This window comes from Nicotiana tomentosiformis, chromosome 6 (genome assembly GCF_000390325.3).
Source record: "Nicotiana tomentosiformis chromosome 6, ASM39032v3, whole genome shotgun sequence".
In the NCBI taxonomy this organism is placed as follows: Eukaryota; Viridiplantae; Streptophyta; class Magnoliopsida; order Solanales; family Solanaceae; genus Nicotiana; species Nicotiana tomentosiformis.
The window spans coordinates 128,212,411-128,237,095 of NC_090817.1; the positions used below are offsets into that span (position 1 = coordinate 128,212,411).

The 24,685-nt window shown below is 39.7% G+C and overlaps 2 protein-coding genes across 2 annotated transcripts; both read right to left on the reverse strand.

The window, feature by feature from the left end:
• Positions 1 to 2,331: 2,331 nt before the first annotated feature.
• LOC138894753 (uncharacterized) lies at positions 2,332 to 3,162 on the reverse strand. Its single transcript, XM_070179480.1, has one exon. The coding sequence runs from the start codon at positions 3,160 to 3,162 to the stop codon at positions 2,332 to 2,334; it is 831 nt and encodes a 276-aa protein (XP_070035581.1).
• A 15,602-nt stretch (positions 3,163 to 18,764) lies between these two features.
• LOC138894754 (uncharacterized) lies at positions 18,765 to 19,190 on the reverse strand. The gene has a single exon (XM_070179481.1). It carries the CDS (start codon positions 19,188 to 19,190, stop codon positions 18,765 to 18,767), a length of 426 nt encoding a protein of 141 aa, XP_070035582.1.
• Between the last annotated feature and the right edge of the window lie 5,495 nt (positions 19,191 to 24,685).

A 24,685-nucleotide genomic window follows, 5' to 3' on the forward strand; every position in this document is an offset into this window, starting at 1 on the left:
CAGCAGGCTTCAGTTCCAGCAGTCTTCCAAATTCAAAAATCAATCTGTTAACCATCCGAAACTCACCTAAGGCCCTCGGGTCCCCGTCCGAACATACCAACAAGTTTCATAACATAATACGGACCTACTCGAGGCCTCAAATCCTACCTAACAACCTCAAAAATATGAACTACACACAGATTCAAGCCTAATAAATTTCCAAATTTTCAAATTCTACAAACGACGCCGAAACCTATCAAATCACGTCCGATTGACCTCAAATTTTGCACACAAGTCACATTTCACATTACGGGCCTATTACAATTTCTAGAATCGGATTCTGACCTCGATATCAAAAAGTCAACCTCCCGGTCAAACTTCCCAAAAATTGAACTTTCGGCAATTCAAGCCAAATTCCACTACGGACTTCCAAATAATTTTTCGGACACGCTCTTAAGTCCAAACTCACCATACGGAGCTATTGGAATCATCAGAATAAAATTATGATGTCGTTTACATATAAGTCGACATCCGATCACTATTTTAACTTAAGCTTTAAACCTTGGAACTAAGTGTTCCAATTCATTCCAAAACCTCACCGGACCCAAACCATTGGCCCCAGCAAGTCACACAATAGTTGTAAAGTATAATTTGAGTAGTAAAGGGGGAAGAAAGGTTGTAATACTCAAAATGACCGGTCGGGTCGTTACATATTACCTGCTCACTGACACTTGTCACATGTAGCTACATACGCCCTTGCATCTTTGTACAGAGTAGGCCAAAAGAAACCGGCTTCCATGACCTTTGCTGCAATGCAATTTCCACCATAGTGTCCTCCAACTGCTCCATCATGGCAATGAGACAGAATGCTTGCCATTTCTCCTTCAGGCACACATCTTCGAATCACATCATTTGAACACAGTTTAAACAAGAAAGGGTCATCCCAAAAATAACTTTTTACCTCACCTTGAAGCTTCCGTCTTTGATCACGAGTGAGGTCACGTGGTAACCATCCCTAGCCAAAAAGTTGTCTACATCTGCATACCAAGGCGACTTTTCGGAGGCCGCTGCTATGGAAAAAATCTGCTCATCAGGGAACTCTTCCCTTTTTTTGACTGTTTTAACTAGAGGTTTCTCAAGTCGAGATAGATTATCTGTGACTTGATTTTCTATGCCCTTCCTATTTTTTATCTCCAAGTCAAACTCTTGGAGCAACAACACCCACCGCATCAGACGTGGCTTGGATTCCTTCTTACTCAACAGGTATTTCTAACACTGAGTGATCAGTGTGTACAATCACCTTACTTCTAACCAGGTATGATCTAAACTTGTCAAAAGCAAAGACCACAACAAAAAATTCCTTCTCAGTAATGGCATAATTGACTAAAACATCGTTCAATGTGCTGCTTGCATCGTTCAACAGCTTGGTAATGCTGGAAAGGTTTTTGATGAACCTCCTATATAACCCAACATGTCCCAAGAAACTTCTTATGCTCTTCACCGAAGTTAGGGGAAGGAGCCTAGCAATAACATCAACCTTAGATCGGTCAAATTCAATTCCATGCGTAGTTACTTTATGGCCCAGGACAATTCCCTCCTTTACCATGAAATGACATTTCTCCCAGTTAAGAACCAAGTGAGTTGCTTCAAAACGTTCAAACACGAGCTTCAAATTCATCAAGCAATCCTTAAAGTCATCACCAAAAAGGGTGAAATCATCCATGAACACCTCGAGACATTTCTCGTTTAGATCAGAGAATATAGACATCATGTACCTCTGAAAAGTGGCAGGTGCATTACATAACCCAAACGACATCCTCCTGTAAGCAAAAATACCTGACGGGGAAGTGAATATGGTCTTATCAACATCTTCTGGGGCAATGGGTATCTGATTGTAGCCTGAATATCCATCCAGGAAGTAGTAACATCCGTGTCCAGCCACCTTCTCGAGCATTTGATCAATAAAAGGGAGTGGAAAGTGGTCTTTCCTTGTTGCATCATTCAACCTTCTATAATCAATGCACATTCTCCACCCGATGACTGTTCTTGTGGGGATCAGTTCATTATCTTCATTTTTCACCACTGTCATGCCCCCCTTTTAGGTATAACTTGCACTGGACTAGTCCACCGGCTATCAGTGATGGGAAAAATAACTCCCGCATCTAGTAATTTGATGATCTCCTTATGCACTACCTTCTCCAAGTTTTTGTTCAACTTGCGTTGAGGCTGCACCACTGGCTTGCTATTTTCTTCCAACAGAATTTTGTGCATGCAAATGGCTGGACTGATTCCTTGAATATCAGCTATGCTCCAACCAATGGCCTTCTTGTGCTTTGACAACAACTCTAATAATCACAAGAAATTATTAGTTTTGATAAAAGCATATTTCAAGTGAGTGGGGAGGACTTTCAATTCCACATTGGGCTTAGAAGCCCCCTCTTTTAGTTCCTCCTCATCAACCACTTGATCTTCAGTTTCAAGAGCTTCAGCCTCTTTCTTTATTTTAGGATCTTCATCCTCCACTGTGCTAGACTGAGTAATACACCTTTCTAGAGTATCCCCCATAAGCTTGTCAAACTTGTACTTTTCAGCCAACTTTCCAATGACATCTAGCTTGAAACACGAGTAGGCAGATGCCTCATTACTGGGGTATTTCATCATTCTCTTCATCTGGAACACTACTTTCTCATTGCCCACTTTGAGCATAAGATTCCCTTCATAGATATCAAGGATGGCTCTATCTGTACATAAAAATGGCCTCCCTGAAATTAAAGGCACCTCCTTGTTCACCTCCATATCCACCACAATAAAGTCTACGGGGAACACAAACTTGTCCACCCGCACTAGAATATCTTCAATGATTCCCTGAGGTAGAATGGTGGTCTGGTCGGCCAGTTGTAGGGACACTGGTATTGATTTGATCACTCCAAGTTTACCTTCTAGTTTCTTGAATACAGACAAAGGCATTAGATTTATAGACGCACCCGAATCACAGAGGGCCTTGTCGAATTTTTCACTCCCCAATGAGCATGGTATGGTGAAGCTTCCTGGGTCCCCACACTTTTGGGGAATTTTATTTTGCAATATGGCACTGCAGTGGGCATTCAGCTTGGCCACTGTTGTCTCCTCTAATTTCCTCTTGCTAGACAGGATTTTCTTCAGGAACTTTGTATAAGCAGGCATCTGAGTGAGTACCTCCATAAAGGGAATGTTCACATAAAGTTATTTGAGCATCTCTAAGAATCGCCCAAAACATTTGTCAAGTTTCTCCCGCTTTATCTTTTGAGGGAATGGTAGAGTTGACATATGTCTACTTTCTTCAATTTCCTTTTGTACCCCGCTATTCTGGCTCTTTTGCTCTTTATTCTTTTCCTCTACCATTGTCTCAGTCTTCTTGTTAAGCACCTCTGATTTAGCCTGCACTATTGGGTCAGTCAATGCTTTTCCACTTCTCAGAGATACAACGTTGATTGTTTCCTTTGGGTTCTTTTCAGTGTCGGAGGGAAGAGTCCTAGGAGCCTTCTCAGACAAAAAAATTGTAATCTGTTCCATTTGCCGTTCTAAGTTCTGGATAGTCGTGCCATGAGTCTCGAATTTTTCATATGTTTTGTTAATGAATGCCTTCATGAGATCTTCCATATTTGACTGATTTTCCTTTGGTGGCTAGTATTGCTACCTCTGCTGGTTTTGAAAACCTGGTGGTCCCTGACCCTGGGGTCTGAGATTGTTTTGCTGCCATGAGTTCAAGCTCCCATTAGGTGAACTCCAAGAAACACATGGATGCCTTTGACCTATAGCATTAAAGTTGTTCCCACCTTGGTAGTTTTCTCTATTAAAGTTCCCCACAATGTTGACCTCCTCAGCTGTAGCTTGACAATCATGTGTAGGGTGTCCCATCCCACAGATGTCACAACCCACCTGTGGTTAAGTTTGCACCTGAGCCATAGTTAATTGCTTGATGTCCTTAGCTATAGATGCAATTTGGGCGTGCATTGCTACAAACGATTCTACTTGGTGCACCCCTGCTGATTTTCTCCGATCCCCTTGGTCTGTGGACCATTGATCTGCATCTTCAGATAGTTCATTCAAAAGAGTGACAATCTCTTCCGGAGTTTTCTTTATCATAGGGCCTGCAACTGCACTATTTATCAATCTCCTTGATGACGGGTTTAAACCATCCCAAAAGTCCTGAAGTTGTATCCATTGCTCTATTCCGTTGTGAGGGCACCTCTGCAACAGCTCCTTAAATCTTTCCCATGATTCGAACACTATCTCTCCTTTACCTTGGTTAAAATTGTGAATCTCCTTCCTCATTATTCCAGTCTTAGCAGCCGAGAAGTATTTTCTAAAAACTTGGTAGTCATCTCCTTCCACGTACAGATTGACCTTGTGGGAAAACTTCTCAACCACTGCTTTGCATCATCCTTCAGCGAGAACGGGAATGCTCTGAGGTATATAGCATCATGTGATGCTCCATTATAGCGGAATGTGTTCTTAATTTCATCAAAGTTCATCAGATGGTTGTTGGGATCTTTATTGGGTTTGTCTTTGAAAATGCAATTATTCTGAATGGTCTTGATGACTCCCTGTTTGAGTTCAAAATTGTTAGCATCGATGGGTGAGGGCCTCACACTAGACTGTTGTTGGTTGTACACCGGTCTAGCATAATCTCCCAGTGATCTCCCAGGCCTAAGACCTGCATTTTCAAATGCGTCCTCGATAATTCGATTGGGATTGAGTCTTCGATCTCCATCAACCATTTCATCTGCAATTCTGCGGGCTGCTTTAGTCGCTAACCGTGCTTTTTGTTGCTGAGCCGCCTCTCTGGTAGCTAGGTCTGCTATCTCTTCGTTGTTCACCATTTTATTCTGAGTTGAAGGCTGACCCCACAACAATCCACTCAATACTTTCTCTCTTTTCAATTTCCTCAGATGTTTGTCTAACTCTGGGTCGTATGGCACCAAGTCCTTTGAAGAGGATCGAGTCATACACCGCTGAACTTAACCTATTGCCTGTACACAAATGAGAAGGGCGTAAAAAAATAAAATAAAATAAAGTTGTTCTTGAATTAGAACTGAAAATTAATTTAAACACTATTAATCGCCAATCCCCGGCAACGACGCCAAAATTTGACGAGCTAAAAACACAACACAAAATTATGCTCGCTAGTCAACGATAGTATAGTATTAAATCGTCTCCACAGGGATTGGTTTCAACAATGCTCTATTAATTCTTTAGCTCCACACTATCCAGGATAATAAACCTTTTGATTTATGTTATTATTGACTACAAATAAACTAAGATTTTCAACTGTAAGAAACTGATAATACCCGAATGATTAGTAACAACAATGGAATATCATTGCGAGAGGTAAGGGTGATGACAAGATATGTGATCAACTATTGTTCCGGGTAACTCTGTGCTAAATTTAATCTTAACTTCTATTGATTCTTTCGATTTCAACAGATGTTTAGACTACTTCAGGGATTCCAATTCTTCTTCCGAATAAATTTGATTCCTTTGGCTTACCTAATAACAGGTCCTATGAATATATGCACTAAAATAGTGATTGAACGATCTTTCGAAGAACACCTCTCGGTTATTCTCCTGAACTGGGTAAATTGATAACTCCTTAAGCTCTTTCGATTACCTAGAATGGGCGTAAAATCAACCCAGTTAAGATGGTACAAAGTAAATAGCATCAAACTTCTCTTTCGATTAAAGTAAAACTACGATAAACCTTGCAATTCAATTAATAACTCATTCAGTAAAGTCGAGCATTTAATATAGAGTAAAACCCAAAACAATAGTCAATTCACAACATCCGTCAACAACCCTAAGGAGAATTACTCCATAACGAAGAAAATATTCATAGCAAGGGTATTAGAAGAACAAGGAGACATTACAATTCCTAAATTCAAACAAACTTTCGTATTGAGTGAATTGGATCAAGTATATTGCTTTCCTGTTGCTTCCGTTCTTCTTCTCCCTCTAAAGTTGCTCTCAAAATCCATGATGCCCTCTTTTTAGACGAGATGGGATTTATATAGGTCAAGGGAAGTCGCCTCCGAAATTACAAAATTAGCCTTGGGAGAATTTTTTTCCGGACAGACGTGCGCGGCCGTGCACCTGGGCAGGTGACCGTGCATATGGCCGCGCACGTTGGCCAGTTTCTACTTGTCATGCGCGCCCAGTTCGCGGCCGCGCACGTGGGTAACTTTCTACTATGTTCTTCGTTCTTCATTTTAAGTGTGCTAGCATCCTTTGATCCTCGAACATAATCCCAAATTACTCCATAAGCTTTTACTTAGCCTTCAAAGCTCCATAGTAACTCAAAAACGCTCCCTAACCTCATTGCAGCCCGGAATCGCTCCTGCAAAGCATAAAATACACAGCCAGTGCAAATTAATACCATTTAAAGCTCAAATATTAGTAAAGTGCAGCGAATTAGAGTGCAATTAGTGGCCAAAATACACAATTATAACCTACCATCACCTAGTTGATTTTATTTTTAGACATAGGATCTCCACTTCCTAGTCTCTTTTCCAACATAGGGTCTCCACTCCCTAGTTGCTTTTATTTTAGACATAGGGTCTCCACTCCCTAGTCTCTTTTCCAATAAAGGGTCTCCACTCCATAGTTGATTTTATTTTAGACATAGGGTCTCCACTCCCTAGTCTCTTTTCCAACATAGGGTCTCCACTCTCTAGTTGATGTTATTTTAGACATAGGGTCTCTATTCCCTAGTCTCTTTTTCGACATAGGGTCTCCACTCCCTAGTTGATTTTATTTTAGACATAAGGTCTCCACTCCCTAGTTGATGTTATTTTAGAAATAGGGTCTCCACACCCTAGTCTCTTTTCCAACATAGGGTCTCCACTCCCTAGTTGATATTATTTTAGACATAGGGTCTCTACTCTCTAGTCTCTTTTTCAACATAGAGTCTCCACTCCCTAACTAATTTTATTTTAGATATAGGGTCTCCACTCCCTAGTCTCCTTTCCAACATAGGGTCTCAACTCCCTAGTTGAAGTTATTTTAGACATAGGGTCTCCACTCCTTGGTCTCTTTTCCAACATAGGGTATCCACTCCCTAGTTGATTTTATTTTAGACATAGGGTCTCCATTCCCTAGTCGCCTTTTCCAACATAGGGTCTCCACTCCCTAGTTGATTTTATTTTAGACATAGGGTCTCCACTCCCTAGTCTCTTTTCCAACATAGGGTCTCCACTCCCTAGTTAATTTTATTTTAGACATAGGGCCTCCACTCCCTAGTCTCCTTTTCAACATAGGGTTTCCACTCCCTAGTTGATGTTATTTTAGACATAGAGTCTCCACTCCCTAGTCTCTTTTCCAACATAGGGTCTTCACTCCCTAGTTGATTTTATTTTAGACATAGGGTCTCCATTCCCTAGTCTCCTTTCCAACATAGGTTATCCACTCCCTAATTGATGTTATTTTAGACATAGGGTCTCCACTCCCTAGTCTCCTTTCCAACATAGGGTCTCCACTCCCTAGTTGATTTTATTTTAGACATAGGGTCTCCACTCCCAAGTCTCTTTTCCAACATAAGGTCTCTATCCCTAGTTGATTTTATTTTAGACATAGGGTCTCCATTCCCTAGTCTCCTTTCCAACATAGGGTCTCACTCCCTAGTTGATTTTATTTTAGACATAGGATCTTCACTCCCTAGTCTCTTTTCCAACATAGGGTCTCCACTCCCTAGTTGATTTTATTTTAGACATAGGATCTCCACTCCCTATTCTCCTTTCCAACATAGGTTCTCTACTCCCTAGTTGATGTTATTTTAGACATAGGGTCTCCACTCCCTAGTATCCTTTCCAACATAGGGTTTTCACTCCCTAGTTGATTTTATTTTAGACATAGGGACTCTACTCCCTAGTCTCTTTTCCAACATAGGGTCTCCACTCCCTAGTTGAAGTTATTTTAGACATAGGGTCTCCACTCCCTAGTCTCTTTTCCAACATAACGTCTCCACTCCCTAGTTGATTTTATTTTAGACATAGGGTCTCCACTCCCTAGTTGCCTTTTTCAACATAGTGTCTCCACTACCTAGTTTCTTTTTCAACATAGGGTCTCCACTCCCTAGTTGATTTTATTTTAGACATAGGGTCTCTACTCCCTAGTCTCTTTTCCAACATAGGGTCTCCACTCCCTAGTTGATTTTATTTTAGATATAGGGTCTCCACTCCCTAGTCGCCCTTTCCAATATAGGGTCTCCACTCCCTAGTTGATTTTATTTTAGACATAGGGTCTCCACTCCCTAGTATCTTTTCCAACATAGGGTTAGTTGATTTTATTTTAGACATATGGTTTCCACTCCCTAGTCTCTTTTCCAACATAGGGTCTCCACTCCCTAGTTGATTTTATTTTAGACATAGGGTCTCCACTCTCTAGTCCCATTTCCAACATAGGTTTTTCCACTCCCTAGTTGATTTGATCTTAAATTCAGGATACACCACGCCACCTGGCCACATTTTTCCAACATAAGGTACACCAATCCTTAGTTGAGACATAGTTTTGACAATAAAGGAACACCATCCAAAAAAAAAAACCAGCATGACTTTTTCGGGGTACACTATTCCCGACCTTTTATTGCTTTTAATGAAGAAGTAGTTTAGAATTTTGTTACAATAACTCACGAAATTTTTCTAGTGTAAACTAGGACAGAAAAATTTTGTTTGTTTGTTTGTTTTAGTGTCTGGGTAGGTTTTACCTCGAGGCACAGGGTTCGAGATGGCCAAAAAAGAAAGTCTCGATTCAGAATAAAAGAAAAGAAAAAATAAGTGAATCCAAAATGCAAAAGCAGTTAAAAAGATGTGGAATGCTCAAGACATGACTGAAGCCACGAGTATTGGAGTCCCGTTTTGATTAGAAGAAGCTATAGAACAATGAACTAGCACCTATAACTAGCGAGCATCAAGATTTAGATTAGAGTCTGTATGAAGAACCAGTCAAGACTCAAGATCAAGTTTCAGAAGACTCATAGATAAGAATCTTGTAACTCATAACTGATAGACTTGTTTAGTTTCTTTTTTATTTTGATATAATAGCGGGACCGCGGACCAGAGCCTCGACGGAACCTCACTCGACTCCTCAACTCATCATTCTACCATTTTTCTTGAACTACACGCGACCTGATTCCCCTATAACCCGGGATATGTAGGCTGTCCAAAACCAGGACTCGGTTGCACCATATCTTTTATTTCTTTTCCTTTTGAATAATGGTTTGGTCAAAAATTAGTCACATGGCTCACCTAGTCTTTGCCTGAAAACTCTTCATATTTTCAAGCAAAGAGGGGCAGCTATGAGCACATAATTTTTTACTATATTTGAATTTTTATCACCTTCTACTGTGTAAATATTTTTAAAAATTTAATATATATTTTTTAGTTTTGTTATATTTTTTTTATATATAGTGTAAAAATTAAAAATAATTTAAAAGTTCAATTATTACTATTAATATTATTTTTATTGTTATTTTTATCTTTATTTTAAAATAAAATAAATTAAAAAACCAAAAAAAATAAATATTTTTTTAAATTTTCGAATGGGAATAAAAAAAATAATTAAAGTAGAAGTATGAAATTAAAAAGTAAAAGTAAGAGTATGTGGAAATTGTTTAATAAAAAAAGTAAAAGAAAGTGGAAAATTAAAAAAATAAAAATAAAAGAATGTGGAAATTTAAAAATAAAAAGTAAAAGAAAGTTGAAATTAAAAAATAAAAGTAAATGTAGGTGAATTTCTTTTAAAAAAAGTAAAAGAAAGTGAAAATTAGAAAAAAATAAAAGCAAAATAAGTGAAAAATAAAAAAAAGTAAAGTAAAAAAAAAGCGGAAATTTAAATATAATAAAAGTAAAAAGTGAGAAATTAAAAAATAAAAGTAAACTAAAGTGGGGATTTGTTTTTTATTTTAGAAAAGAAGAAAAATGGGAAGTGGGAATCTTTTTAATTAAAAAAAAATAAAAACAAAATTTGAAAAAATTCCAATTTTTTTTTCTATAAATAGAAGAGAAATGTGAGGAGAAGGAGAGGTGAGAGAAAAAAAATAGAGGGGAGGTATTTGAGAGAAATGTTTTTGCTTTTTCTATAGTAAGCGAGTTTCTATTCGTGTCATTCTTTCTTTCGAAAAATAATACAGCAGCTTCACCAACCAAAAACCACCCTGAAACCTATAAAAATTCAGCCAACTCCCAACCTCGCTCTCCCGTTTGCGTGAGGTTTAAGAGGTCCTGTTCGAGGTCCATTTTTAGTGAGGTTCTCGTTCATCCGAATCCGGTTCCATCGAGGCTGTTCGAATTCCGTTCGACGTCCTGTTCTCCTTTGAGTTGTAGCCGGCACTTTCCTTCTGTAATTCAAACTTGAAGATTTTTTTTTATCAATATAGTGAAGAAAGTTTTTCACCTCAAAGGTATGTTTCTTTTCCAATTCAGTAATATTTATTGCCATGCTCGAGTCATATCTCTTTGAATTGTAGTTCTTTGTTGACTTTATTTGGCATAAATTTTTATTATAATATTCTGCCTTTAGTTGTTATCCATGATTAGTTGGTGTTTTAATTTTCATTATCAGTTGGTTTGATTGTTGAGCATTTTGGGGTTAAAGGTATATTTATTTTTGATTTATATGAATCTAAAGTCATGTGTAGTAGTAGGAAGGCAAGTATTCTTTGTTTAAATTTGAGATAGAATAATTTGTACATGTTAAAGCAAAAATATTTTGGTCAACACATTTTGTATAGTTGGGTCATAAGTGTTAATTAGATTTAAAGGGAGTTGGGTTTGTTTAATGAAGTATGTACTACTGAAAATGGCTAATGGGCAATGGACTAATGGAGTAGCTTGGTGAACTAGTAATTGAGCCTACTTTTTAGTTGGTTTTAAAGGGCCAATTGTACTACGATCAATTTTAATTTATCTGGGCCAAAATAGTTCATGTCAGGCCCAATTTAGTAAGAGCAAAAGCTGATCCATTTTCCACAATTGATTTCCATAGCTCTTGAACTTACAAAGATCTCAAACTCGTAAGGAAAAATAAATTATGAACACATGCTAGTTGCTATAGGTGCGATTAATAAATCACTGTGACTATGAGTACGGTTCCCGTGACATGGTCACGATACGTAAATCCCAACTCAAGTGCGCATTTCACGCGACTTGACCATAACTTCAAAAATAATAAAATAAACATGTTGCAAACCACAGGTACGTTTCACGTGGCGTGATTCGTAATATGTACCAAAACGATAAGTATACGACATCGTAGCTTGTTAAAAAAATAACTCCATAAATACTAAAAAGCGGTTAAATAAATAATTAAAAGCGGTAAAGAGTAAAATGCACAATAGGTCTAAAACATGTAATAAATCAGATAATTAGGCCAAGTATTAATTGTTAAGCGACCGTTCTAAAACTACGAAACTCGGGAGTGCCTCACATCTTCTCTCGGATTTACAGGATTCCTCACCTGTTTTTCTGTGTTCGCGGACCATAAATAGAGTCAATTTCCTCGATTCGGGATTCTAAAATAAACCAGTGACTTGGGATACCATAATAATTATTCCAAGTGGCGACTCTGATTAAATAAATAATCTCATTTCGAATAATGTCACTTTAATTGAAAAAACTCCATATCTCCTATTCCTTCGGGAAAAAGGAGGTGTGATAAGTAACAATCAAAGTAAAAACTATATTTAAAGTAACGATAAATACAATGCAATAGGTAATAACCATCCAAAGGTCCAAATAATCTATTAAATAGCATGTTTGGCCAAGCTGCAAAAATCAGCTTATTTTGAGAAGTGTTTTTTTCTCAAAAGTACTTTTCTGGCGAGAAGTAGTTTGTGTTTGACTAATAATTAATTTGAAAAGCACTTCTGAGTAGCAATTAGTGTTTGGCCAAACTTTTAAAAACTACTTCTATGTGTATTTTCTCAAAAGTTCTTTTCAAAAAAGTACTTTTAAAGAAAAGTTATTTTTTTTTTCTGTTTCTCCAAAATTAACTGCTTTTGCTTCTCCTCAAAAGTACATTTTTTTCAAAAGTTAAGCCAAACACTTCAACTTTGAAAAAAAATACTTTTTTTGTGAAAAAAAAAAATTTCTAAAATTGGAGAAGCTTGCCAAACAGGCTAAAAGTCAAGTGGAATTGCATTTAAAATTTTAAATATTTTATTATATTTGGAGACCGTGGAAGGGAAAAGAAAAAGGCATTATTTGCACCCTGTAGTCTTTTTTGAGACTACTATCCAAATTCTGTCCTTTAAACCAGTGGGCATCTTAGATTGTGTGGATGGCTGGTACTAGCGTTTCATAATGTATGGTATTGTACTGTATCGTTTGATAATATAATGTTTGGATAGATTGTGTCGTTTGCCATCGTTTTATGATATCACGCACCAGCAATATGAAGAATAAATTTATAATATTATAAAAAAATTATAATACAGGATAAAATTATTATATAAAAAAGTAGAGTAAATGATAAAATAAAATATTTATATAAAAGAGGGCATAGACAAGATGACCTCTCATAGGCCAAGAATGGCATTTATCTTTTTACCTGTGTTTTTGACCTTTTTTTTTTATCCCATACATTTGTCTTTATTGACTCTAATAAAAGCTTTATTGAATATTTTCCAACGGACATCTCTGTGAAGAGTTGCAATTAAACAATTACCAACTGTTTGATTTTATTACAAAATCCCAATAGACAACCGTTCCTTTGTAACTGTAAAGCCCGAAACCAAAAGCCTCATCACATTCCTATAGTTATGGCTCCTTCTGATTCTCAACGACGACACAATAATGCGTATTGGGTTAGGAGTATCCGCTGATTCTAGGTGTTGAAATTCAATCCAGTTTAGGTTCTCTTCTGTAATTATTGAAAATTAGTAGATTTTAATTTGTGCTTAATTTTGGATTTGTTTTTGTAGGTTATCTATAATTGGAAATACACCACAGTGATCCGGCATGTCTTTACATACAAAAGAGGCAACCTTGAAGTACTCTCGCACTCTTGAGTTGGTAAATTTAAGAGCTGCTATGAAATTTTGAAAGAAATTAAATATAGTAGGCTTCTCTGCATGTATGTTACGTTGCTTATTTTAAAGTTGAAAAAGGTTTCATGGGTGCATCTTCCATCCCTGTCCAATATGGAGTTTTGCAACTACTCTATACGGTCGAAATAGATTTCGGCCTTAGCACGTTCGATCGAGTTCGAACGATGATTTATCAAAGTAAGATCCCGAAGGTGGAACAAACTAACCTCGAACCTGGGGAGGCCGATCCGTGTCGAGTTCGATATCATTATCGAGCTCGAATCAAAATCGAACCATGATGCAGAATAGATCTATCATGCTGCTAATCCAGAGACCAACTAACATTGACCTCGAATCAATTCGAGGGCTCGAGCCAGGATCGAGCTCGAACCAAGATCACGAGTTCGAACCAAAATCAAGCTCAAACCAAAATCGAGGGTTCTAAGCAAGATCGAGCTCGCAGACAAAAGCCGTTGTAATCCCACTAGAGAGAATGTTGGCAGAAATTATGGAAAAACTGACTTATCATGGATCTCCCACTGAATGTTTATTTTATTATGCTTAAAGTCAAATCCCTCTACTATAAAAGGGCTTGGTTACTATTTCCGTAGGACAAATTTTTCTCAGGCTTACATTGTAATAAAAGTGCTATATTCTTCTACAGTAAAGAATTGTTCTTTCAGATTTCTTACATTGATTCTATTTGTTGAATCCTAAGATTCATTGTTCTTGACAACCTTATCTATTTTGCATTCTCTGCAATCTATATTTACATTTCTATTGATCCTTACATTTTGTGTTAAATTACGCCATATATCCTCGGAACTGCATATAAATTCAACTCTATCCATTTTTCGGGTAAACAGTTTGGCTCCCACCGTGGGGCCGAGGATAACAGTGGTTATTTGATACAAATATGAAAAAACACGCCATTGTGCTTTGCACTTATTTCTGAAAACATCTTGAATTTCGGATCAGCTACGAATAACCACCAATCAAATGGCTTTACCGATCGATTACGAAGCCGGCCTTCAAGATGAAACCAACAACTTGGCACCCGGGGCCGGAAGGCCAATTAACGATGGCACCGAGGCTTGAATCGAAGTACCCGAAATTCTAGCCGAAATACTATTGGATGTCAATTCACAAATAGCTTTGGAGGCGAATCAGCGCTCCGAACCGAAAAGAAGCATTCAGGGCGGTACATCCGTAGCCCGAGACACCCAAAACGCAGGAGAAATTGGGGCCAGCTTATGTATGATCTTCGAGATGCTACAAGCCCAACAAGTAGCGATAGCTCAGCTACAGAGCCAAACTCGCGCACAAAGCAGGCCGGATTCCAATCCACTTCGAGAAGTCACCCCCAGGGATTGTTTTTCCTGGTCCCATTTAGATATAACAGGGATCCCACGGGACATAAGCATCAGCTAAGTTTGGACCCCAGGTTCAGACCGGTGTAGCAAAAGAGAAGACCCCAGTCCGATAGAAAGCACGCATTCATAAAGGGCGAGGTAACCAAGCTTCTCAAAGTAGGGTCCATTCGGGAGGTGAAATATCCTGAATGGTTAGCCAACGTAGTTGTAGTCCCTAAAAAAGGGAACTAACTTAGAATGTGCGTGGACTATAAGGATTTGAACAAAGCATGCCCCAAAGATTCCTTTCCGCTGCCTAATATCGATCGCATGATCGATGCCACGGCCGGCCACGAGATCCTCACTTTTCTCGATGCCTATTCTGGGTATAATCAAATCCAAATGAATCCGAAGGACCAGGAAAAGACTTCATTTGTCACCAAATATGGAACGTATTGTTATAATGTGATGCCCTTCGGGCTAAAAAACGCAGGGGCTACTTACCAACGCCTAGTAAATAAAATGTTCTAAGAACAAATAGGAAAATCAATGAAAGTTTATATTGATGATATGTTAGTTAAGTCCCTGCGCGCAGAGGACCATTTAACTCATTTGCAGGAAACGTTCGAGATTTTAAGGGAATACAACATAAAGCTCAACCCCGAGAAATGTGCTTTCGGGGTCGGTTCGGGCAAGTTCCTCGGCTTCATAGTGTCACATCGGGGAATAGAGATTAACCCCGATAAAATCAAGGCCATCGAAGACATCGTCGTTATGGACAGCATGAAGGCCGTACAAAGGCTAACGGGTCGGATTGCCGCCTTAAGCCGGTTCATCTCAAGATCATCTGATCGAAGTCATAAATTTTTCTCTCTACTCAAAAAGAAGAACGATTTTTCTTGGACCCCGGAGTGCCAACAAGCATTAGAAGAACTAAAGCGATATCTATCAAGCCCACCACTACTTCACACTCCAAAAATAGACGAGGAACTTTGTTTGTACTTGGCAGTATCGGAAGTCACCGTAAGCGGTGTCCTAGTTCGAGAAGAGCAAGGTATGCAATTCCTCGTTTATTATACGAGTCGAACCTTAGGAGAGGCGGAAACTAGATATCCGCTCCTAGAAATATTGGCACTTGCACTAATAAGCGCCTCAAGAAAGTTAAGGCCGTACTTTCAATGTCATCCCATATGTGTATTTTTCACTTACCCGCTTTGTAATATTTTGCACAAACCCGAGTTATCAGGCCGACTGGCCAAATGGGCCGTCGAACTCAGTGGGTACGATATCAAATATTAACCCCGCACTGCCATCAAGTCTCAAATTTTAGCAGACTTCGTGGCCGATTTCACGCCAACCCTCGTACCCCAAGTCGAAAAAGAACTGTTGAAATCAGGTACATCATCGGGGGTATGGATCCTTTTTACGGATGGGGCTTCGAACGTAAAAGGGTCCGGGCTGGGCATAGTTTTGAAACCACCCACGGGTAGCACTATTAGGCAGTCTATTAAAACTATCAAGTTGACTAACAACGAGGCCGAGTATGAAACCATGATTACAGGTCTCGAGCTAGCTAGAAACTTGGGAGCAGAAGTCGTTGAAGCCAATTGCGACTCCTTGCTGGTGGTGAGTCAAGTAAACAAAACTTTCGAAGTTTGAGAATATAGAATGCAAAGGTATTTAGATAAACTGCTTGTCACTTTGCACCATTTCAAACAATGGACTTTACGGCATGTACCAAGGGAACAGAATAATGAGGCCGATGCGCTTGCGAATTTGGGGTTGTCGGTCGAGGTAGATGATTCGGGCTCGGGGAATGTTGTTCAACTTTCGAGATCGGTAATCGAAGAAGGTCACGCAGAAATAAATTCTACAAGCTTAACCTGGGATTGGAGAAACAAGTATATTGAATACTTGAAGAGCGGAAAACTCCCATCGGACCCTAAAGATTCCAGAACCCTACGGACTAAAGCTGCTCGATTCACGTTGGCTTCGGACGGAACTCTATACCGAAGAACGTTCGATGGACCGTTGGCAGTATGCTTGGGTCCGGGAGATACCGATTACATCCTACGGGAAGTGCACGAGGGTACTTGCGGGAATCACTCTGGAGCCGATACATTAGTTTGAAAAATAATCAGAGCAGGGTATTATTGGATCGATATGGACAAAGATGCGAAGGAATTTGTTCATAAATGTGACAAATGTCAAAGGTTTGCACCGATGATCCACCAACCCGGAGAGAAACTCCACTCAGTCCTATCCCCATAGTCGTTCATGAAGTGGGGAATGGATATCGTCGGCCCTCTGCCATCGACCCCAGGTAAAGCCAAATTCATTTTATTTATGACTGATTATTTTTCTAAATGGGTTGAAGCGCAGGCGTTTGAAAAAATAAGAGAGAAAGAAGCTATAGACTTTATTTGGGATCATATCATATGCCGATTCGGGATACCCGCCGAAATAGTGTGTGACAATGGAAAATAATTCGTTGGCAACAAAGTAACAAGATTCCTCGAAGATCACAAGATAAAAAGGATACTATAGACGCCATACCACCCCAGTGGGAATGGACATGCCGAATCAACTAACAAAACTATCATTCAAAACTTAAAGAAGAGGTTGAACGACGCTAAAGGGAAATGGAGAGAAATCCTGCCCGAAGTCCTTTGGGCATATCGGATGACGTCAAAATCCAGTACGGGGGCGACCCCATTCTCCTTAGTATATGGGTCCGAAGCATTGATACCAGTCGAAGTTGGTGAACCCAGTGCCAGATTTCGATTCGCGATGGAAGAATCAAATAACGAAGCCATGAATACCAGCATCAAACTATCAGACGAAAGACGAGAAGCTACTCTCGTCCAATTGGCCGCCCAAAAGCAGCGAATCGAAAGATATTATAACCGAAGAACCAAGCTCCGCCATTTCAAGCCTGGGGACTTAGTGTTAAGAAAATTTACCATCAATACCCGAAATCCGAACGAAGGAAAACTAGGACCGAATTGGGAAAGACCATATCAGGTGCTCGAGAACATCGGAAAGGGATCGTACATGCTCGGCATTATAAACGGCAAACAACTATCAAGCAGCTGGAATGTATCACATCTAAAACGGTACTATTGCTAAGGTACAACCTTTCCATATTCGTTTATATCTCAAAACTGACCCTTGCAGAAGTCCGAACAAGGGCTAAGATGGCTCTCTCTCTTGAAAGCACGCGTTGCACTCTTTTTCCCTTAGACCGGTTTTATCCCAAATGGGTTTTTCAGCAAGATTTTTAATGAGGCAACCATTGATCGTGCAGCATTTACAATAATATCCGAGGCCTCGTAAGAAAGTTATTTCATAACAACAGGGTTCCAATAGGAAAAATTGTAAAAGCCAAATGGTCGAAGCGAACCATGCTCATATAGATTGGCCCGAACCCAGGCGTGTAATAACGTGCGAAGAAAGTTCTCTTCTTTATCGGCTTCTTATATCCTAGGAAAATTCCTCTATTTTGAGATTTATTATGCAATCAGAATTAAGACAAACTCGACCACTAAGCCTACGAGCTACTTTTATTTCGAGTTCGAGCAAACACTCACTCGACCATTACGCCTACGGGCTACACTACTTCGAGTTTGAATCATTCACTCGACTAAGCCTACGGGCTATTTTTATTTCGAGTTCGAGCAAACACTCACTCGACCATTAAGCCTACGAGCTATTTTTATTTCGAGTTCGAGCAAACACTCACTCGACCATTACGCCTACGGGCTACACTACTTCGAGTTTGAATCATTCACTCGACTAAGCCTACGGGCTATTTTTATTTTGAGTTCGAGCAAACACTCACTCGACCATTACGCCTACGGGCTATTTTTATTTTGAGTTCGAGCAAACACTCACTCGACCACTACGCCTACGGGCTACATTACTTCGAGTTTGAATCAATCACTCGACTAAGCCTGCAGGCTACTTTTATTTCGAGTTCGAGCAAATATTCACTCGACCATTACGCCTACGGGCTACATTACTTCGAGTTCGAATCATTCATTCGATTAAGCCTACGGGCTACTTTTATTTCAAGTTTGAGCAAGCACTCACTCGACCATTACGCCTACGGGCTATATTTCTTCAAGATCGAACCATTGACAACTAATAAGCCTAAGGGCTACATCGCTCCAAGTTTGAGTAAGCGCTCGCTCGGTTACAGAGGCTACAGAGTCCAAATTTGATTAAGTTGTTTAAATCATTGTGAAAACATTCATAAGGCGTGAATAAAGTCCTCACAAGACAGGAAACAAAAACAGAAGCAAGTCGGCAAAAATGGGGATATGTCTATATACAAATTTATCTGCATGGGTGATTACAAACGTAAAAACTAAGAACTAAATTTCTCGGTCAAGAGCGGTCTCTTCTTTATCAGGCTCCCCCCCATTTTTGGATCCGCTCTTGCTCCCATCGTTATCGTCATCGCCATCAGAAACCAGAGCTTCAGCGTTGGCTTCGAGTTCTTTGGCCCTTTTTATCTCTTCAGCGAGATCGAAGCCATGAGCATGGATCTCCTCGAGTGTTTCCCTTCTGGATCGGCATTTAGCAAGTTCGGTAACCCAATACGCTCGAATATCGGCGGACTCAGCTGCCTCTCTTGCCTGGACTTGGGCAGCTTCAGCATCGGCCCGATAGACGGCCACGAGCGCATCCGCATCGGCCTTTGCCTTTTCGGCATCGGATTTAGCCTTGGCAAGTACAGAGGCCAACCGAGCCTCAAGATCCTCAATTCTTCTTACTTGAACCAGGCCTTTTTCCTTCATTTTCTGAAGTTGGGTTTCGGACGATGATAACTAGGCTTGAGCAGTCTCTTTTTCTGTAGCAAAGCGGTCCATACCTTCTTCCCACCGTAAAGACTCCGTTCTTATCACGTCGACCTCCTTACGAAGCTTCCCGATCATCTCGATTTTTTGCTGCAGCTGTGAGACCAAAATGTTAGCTATCATTCCGGTATCAAGCCCATAGGCTTTCATAAGCATCATTACCTGCTCAGACAAATCGGTCTGATCTCGATAAGCCTTGGCCAGCTCAGCTCGGATGTCTTTTATTTCCTCTTCTCTCTGCCCTAGGGAAAGTCTAAGGGAGTTCCTCTTGTCAGTAGCCCATTGTAGGTCGGCCGCGTATCGATGCAGCTCATTCTGGGATCAAGAACATTGATCTCGATGAACTGCTATTGCCTACAAAGAAACAAGAAGCGGAGTTAATGAAAAACGAACATAAAGATAGTACCGAGAAAATAATTTTAAAAGCTCACCTGATTCAAAGCCTGCCGCAATCCGTGAAAAAGATCTAATTCATCACCAGCACCGACAACGTCCTCAATACCGGTAAACAAGTCACGAAAGGGATCTTCTTCATCGTGAGGCCTGTCTAGATCGAGGGCTCCCAGAGCTTGAGCTTCCTGAATCACCCCTGCGTAAAAAACGGGAAAGGTAGGTGAATCCTCGATTGCTGCTGCCCCAAATGAATCGCCTAGAGCGTTCTCCTCGGTTCGAAGGGGTTCGAGGGACTCTTTGGTCATATCCCCTGCCGGTTGACTCCGATGAGATGCGTCTTCGATATACGATAGTTCGGGGACTCTACCCGAATCTTTCTCCGGTATATCTTCAGTTCGAGGCAGAGCCTCATGGAGCATCATCGATCCAGCCGGCGATGAGGCATCGGTGGTTCTCTTCGTTCGGACCGCCAGCGCGGACTCATCGTTCTCTTCTTCTTCTTCTTCTTCTTATTCTTCTTCATCTTCATCCCTTAGACACAGAATGGATTCCACGGTCAAATGGATGACATTCTTGTTCGGCTTACGAGCTGTCCTCTTCTTCGATTTTAGATCTTTGGGAACCGAGGCTCTTTTTCTTTTATTTTCCTTCACCGGCTTTGGGATAGAGGCCCAAATTTCCTCCTCATTGGACAAGGGCCTCAAAACCGCATCTTTACCCAAACCTGCATATGGAAAACCTTAATAAAATATTTTGAAAACCACCTCGTTCGGATCATCAAAGAGTCCGAGAAATGAGCTTACCGTAATTTTTGGCCTCCCACCGACCCTTTGACAAATCACGCCATGAGCGCTTGGCATATGTGGAGGTCGAAACAAGGGCTCGTACCCAATTCTTGAGATCGAGAATCGCTCCGGGCATCCAGGTAACTGCTACATCAAAAATAAAAAGGAGTGTCGATGAGAGAATAAATGAAAGAAGAAAATAGAAGTGACAGCAAGATCACACTTACGTTTCATATTCCACTCCTCAGGAAAAGGGCATCTTTTCAGTCGGAATCAGGTCTGAAGTCATTACTCGAACGAACCTGCCCATCCAACCGCGGTCCCTGTCCTCGTCAATACTCGAGAACAGAGCCTTGGTAGCCCGACACTGGAGTTTTATTAACCCTCCTCGAAAAAGTCAAGGATGGTACAATCGGATAAGATGATCGAGGGTGAACGACATCCCCTCGATCTTGCTCACAAAATATCGAATCAGGATAACGATCCGCCACAAAGAAGGATGGACCTGGCCTAGGGTTACCTGGTATTGTCGACAGAAGTCAATAATAACGGAATCAAGGGGACCCAAAGTGAAAGGGTAAGTATACACATGCAAAAACCCTTTCACGTAAGAAGTGATATCTTCGTCGGACGTAGGAATTATTGTTTCTTTCTCACCCCAATTACAATCCTTCTTTAGCTGTTCGAGGTGCTTCTCGGTTATCGAACACATGTACCTCGATACCGACTCACATCGGCTAGGGACCGATGAACCTTTATCGACCTTAAAATCTGAAGTAAGTACACACGCCCTGGGAACACACTCCTCAAGCCGTGGTTCTGCCGGTGTCTCATCGGCGGCATACTGTGAAGATGAAGCCTTCTCTTTCTGAGGAATGGTTTGCGATGTTTTTGCCATTTTTGAATTCAAAGGTGAGGAGTAGAAGAAAGTGACAAAGATTTGGTAGAATTGAAGAGGGATTTTGCCTAAAGAAATCACAGATTTACTGGTAAGTTGGAGAGTACGAAGAAGAACTTGGGAAATTTGGAAGATAGAAGATGTAAAAATGGTAAAAGATAAAAGAAAGGGTTATTTATAGGTTCAAGCGATGGCGGTTCAGTATCAACAGTGGCCGATCACCGCCTGACATGCATTAAATGCCTTGAAAGGCTAAACCGATGGGACAACTACCAGATGCGTCATGGTCGAACCCGATGGAAATGACAGGATATAATCTGATCGAGTTGTTAAAAAATCATATCGTTTCTTGCCACATTCTTTCTGAGAAACGAAGGGACTATCTATATACGGTCGAAATAGATTTCGGTCTTAGCACGTCCGATCGAATTCGAACGATGATTTATCAAAGTAAGATCCCGGAGGTGGAACAAACTAACCTCGAACATGGGGAGGCCGATCCGTGTCGAGTTCGATATCATTATCGAGCTCGAATCAAAATCGAACCATGATGCAGAGTAGATCTATCATGCTGATAATCCAGAGACCAACCAACATTGACCTCAAATCAATTCGAGGGCTTGAGCCAGGATCGGGCTCGAACCAAGATCACGAGTTCGAACCAAAATCAAGCTCAAACCAAAATCGAGGGTTCTAAGCAAGATCGAGCTCGCAGACAAAAGTCATTGCAATCCCACTAGAGAGAATCTTGGCATAAATTATGGAAAAGATGACTTATCATGGGTATCCCACTGAATATTTATTTTATTACGCTTAGAGCCAAATCCCTCCACTATAAAATGGCTTGGTTACTATTTCTGTAGGACAAGTTTTTCTAAGGCTTACATTGTTATAAAAGTGCTGTATTCTTCTACAGTAAAGAATTGTTCTTTTAGATTTCTTACATTGATTCTATTTGTTGAATCCTAAGATTCATTGTTCCTGACAACCTTATCTATTTTGTATTCTCTGCAATCTATATTTACATTTCTATTGATCCTTACATTTTGTGTTAAGTTACGCCACATATCCTCGGAACTGCATATAAATTCAACTCTATCCATTTTTTGGGTAAACAACTACTTAAGTTTGTTAACAGATTAATCCCTATTCTTTACCCCTTTTCCTTTTTTCCCCCATTAATGTGATACGTTAGAATGTCAAAGGTTGTCTCTTTAATTCCCAAATATTTACACTTTAAATATCTTTTGTAACAGATTTTACAAGGACCTTCATCTTCCTAAGCTCACTATTCCAGTAGGAAAATAAAATCTATATATATTGTTAGGATCGGGAACCCGGGTAGTGCGAAATTTAGCCAAACAACGGTATAATGACAATAACAAAGACAAAGAAAGTTTATAACAACGGCAATTAAAGCATATAAAGAAGACATAAATTTAACGTGGTTCAGTCAAAGTGACCTACGTCCACAAGCGGAGAGGAGCAATTTCACTATACCAATAAGAGTACAAAATTAGAGTAAATACTCTAATTAATCCCAAATACCCTAAGAGAATAACCTCACAAGATCACTCCAAAGAAAGGGTTCACACAAGTGCTTCCCAATACTTAACTCTCATACAAAACACTCTTAATAAAGGAGGAAAGGAAGAAAAAAGAAATGAAGACTCAAGTCTTGTTGGTGTGTCTAAAATGAACTAATAGTCTTCCCTTTTATAGGCAAAAAAAGTCTTGGCCTCTTAGGTGTAAAATAAGAGATACAACTTGTGCAAATGATGTCCGCCACACAATACAATATTTTTGGGTCCCAAAGAATATTGCCAACAAAGTCTACACTTGGCAAAGATATTTATGCTTATGTGAGATGGACTCCATTAGCCAAAATATTGGCCATAATTACAAATCTCCACCTTGGCCTAATTTTGGCTGATATTATAAAAATGCTCCAACTTCTCCGCAAAAGCCCCAATGGGCATATGTCAAAATTTAATGCCATCAAAATCAGACAAGTTGTCTGATACCAAAACTGTAGTAGGGCCTATAACAGTGGAGTCCAATAAAGCATACAACGAACTAGATCTGTGTGCTTTCATGATCACAAGAGCACCATGAGAAACTTTCAGAACTTCACCTTCACCTGTGTACTTGCACCCAAGAGATTCTAGAGTGCCTAAAAAGATGGGATTTTTCTTCAAGTCAGGAACATGTCTAACATCAGTGAGAAATCACCGCACTATCGTGCATTTTGATTCGGACTGTACCTTTTTCAAAAATTTTACAGGCAGCTTTGTTGCCCATCAAGACAACTCCACCTCCAATAGATTCATATGTGGTAAATAAATTTTGATTGGGACACATATGATAAGAATAACCCGAATCTAAAATCCACTCATTGTTAGATTTAAAACTATTATTAGTTGCTAAAAAAATAGTTCCCTCAGTCTCATCAGCAGCTACACTTGCTTCGGCAGTGTCAGTATTTTTGTGCTCATTTTTTCTTTCCTTATGCTTTTCTTTATTTTTCAGCTTATAGCATTCGGAGATAATGTGACATTTCTTATGACAATAGTGACACTCTAAATTATTGTATCTAGATATGGAGTCGGATTTGCCCCTAACAAACAAACCAACTTCCGCTTGAGTTCCACTAGCTTTCCCAGTAATATCACTATCTATATGTTCTTTTGATTTTAAGATAGATTTAATATCCTTATAAGAGATATTATCCTTTGCATAAAGCATAGTATCTCTTATATGCTTAAAAGACGTGGGTAGAGAACAAAGCAAGAATATGGCCTGAACCTCATCTTTAATTTCAACATCTATATTACTCAAATCCATAAGAATGGAATCAAAGGTGTCAAGATGAGAGAGAATAGAGGTACCTTCACCCATACGAATTGTATAAAGTTTCTGCTTCAGGTAAAGTCTATTTTTCACCCTCCTCTTCATATATAAGGTTTTCAATTTTTTCCATATGCCTTTGGTTGTGGTTTCTACAGAAACTTCACGTAAAACCTCATTTGAGAGATTTGAAATGATACCTGCTTTTGCCCTTTTGTCTATGACGACAAAATCCTCATCCATCATTTTATCTGGCTTCTTCTCCTTTCCTTGCAACGCCAAGTATAAGCCATCCTGAATTAGGATAGCTTCCATCTTTAATTGCCACATTCCGAAGTTTGCACTTCAGTCAAAATTCTCGACATAGGTCTTTGTTAGAGTCATTTTGGCTATTGAAACTAACCCGGTTAGATCCAGCTCTGATACAAATTTGGTAGGATCGGGAAATTGGGTAGTGCAAAATTTAGCCAAACAACGGTATAATGAAAATAACAAAGACAATGGAAGTTGAT

Bases quoted from the DNA above. Each gene is read 5' to 3' on its own strand.
- LOC138894754 (XM_070179481.1), bottom strand. From the start codon at position 19,190: ATGAAGGAAAAAGGCCTGGTTCAAGTAAGAAGAATTGAGGATCTTGAG.
- LOC138894753 (XM_070179480.1), bottom strand. From the start codon at position 3,162: ATGCCTGCTTATACAAAGTTCCTGAAGAAAATCCTGTCTAGCAAGAGG.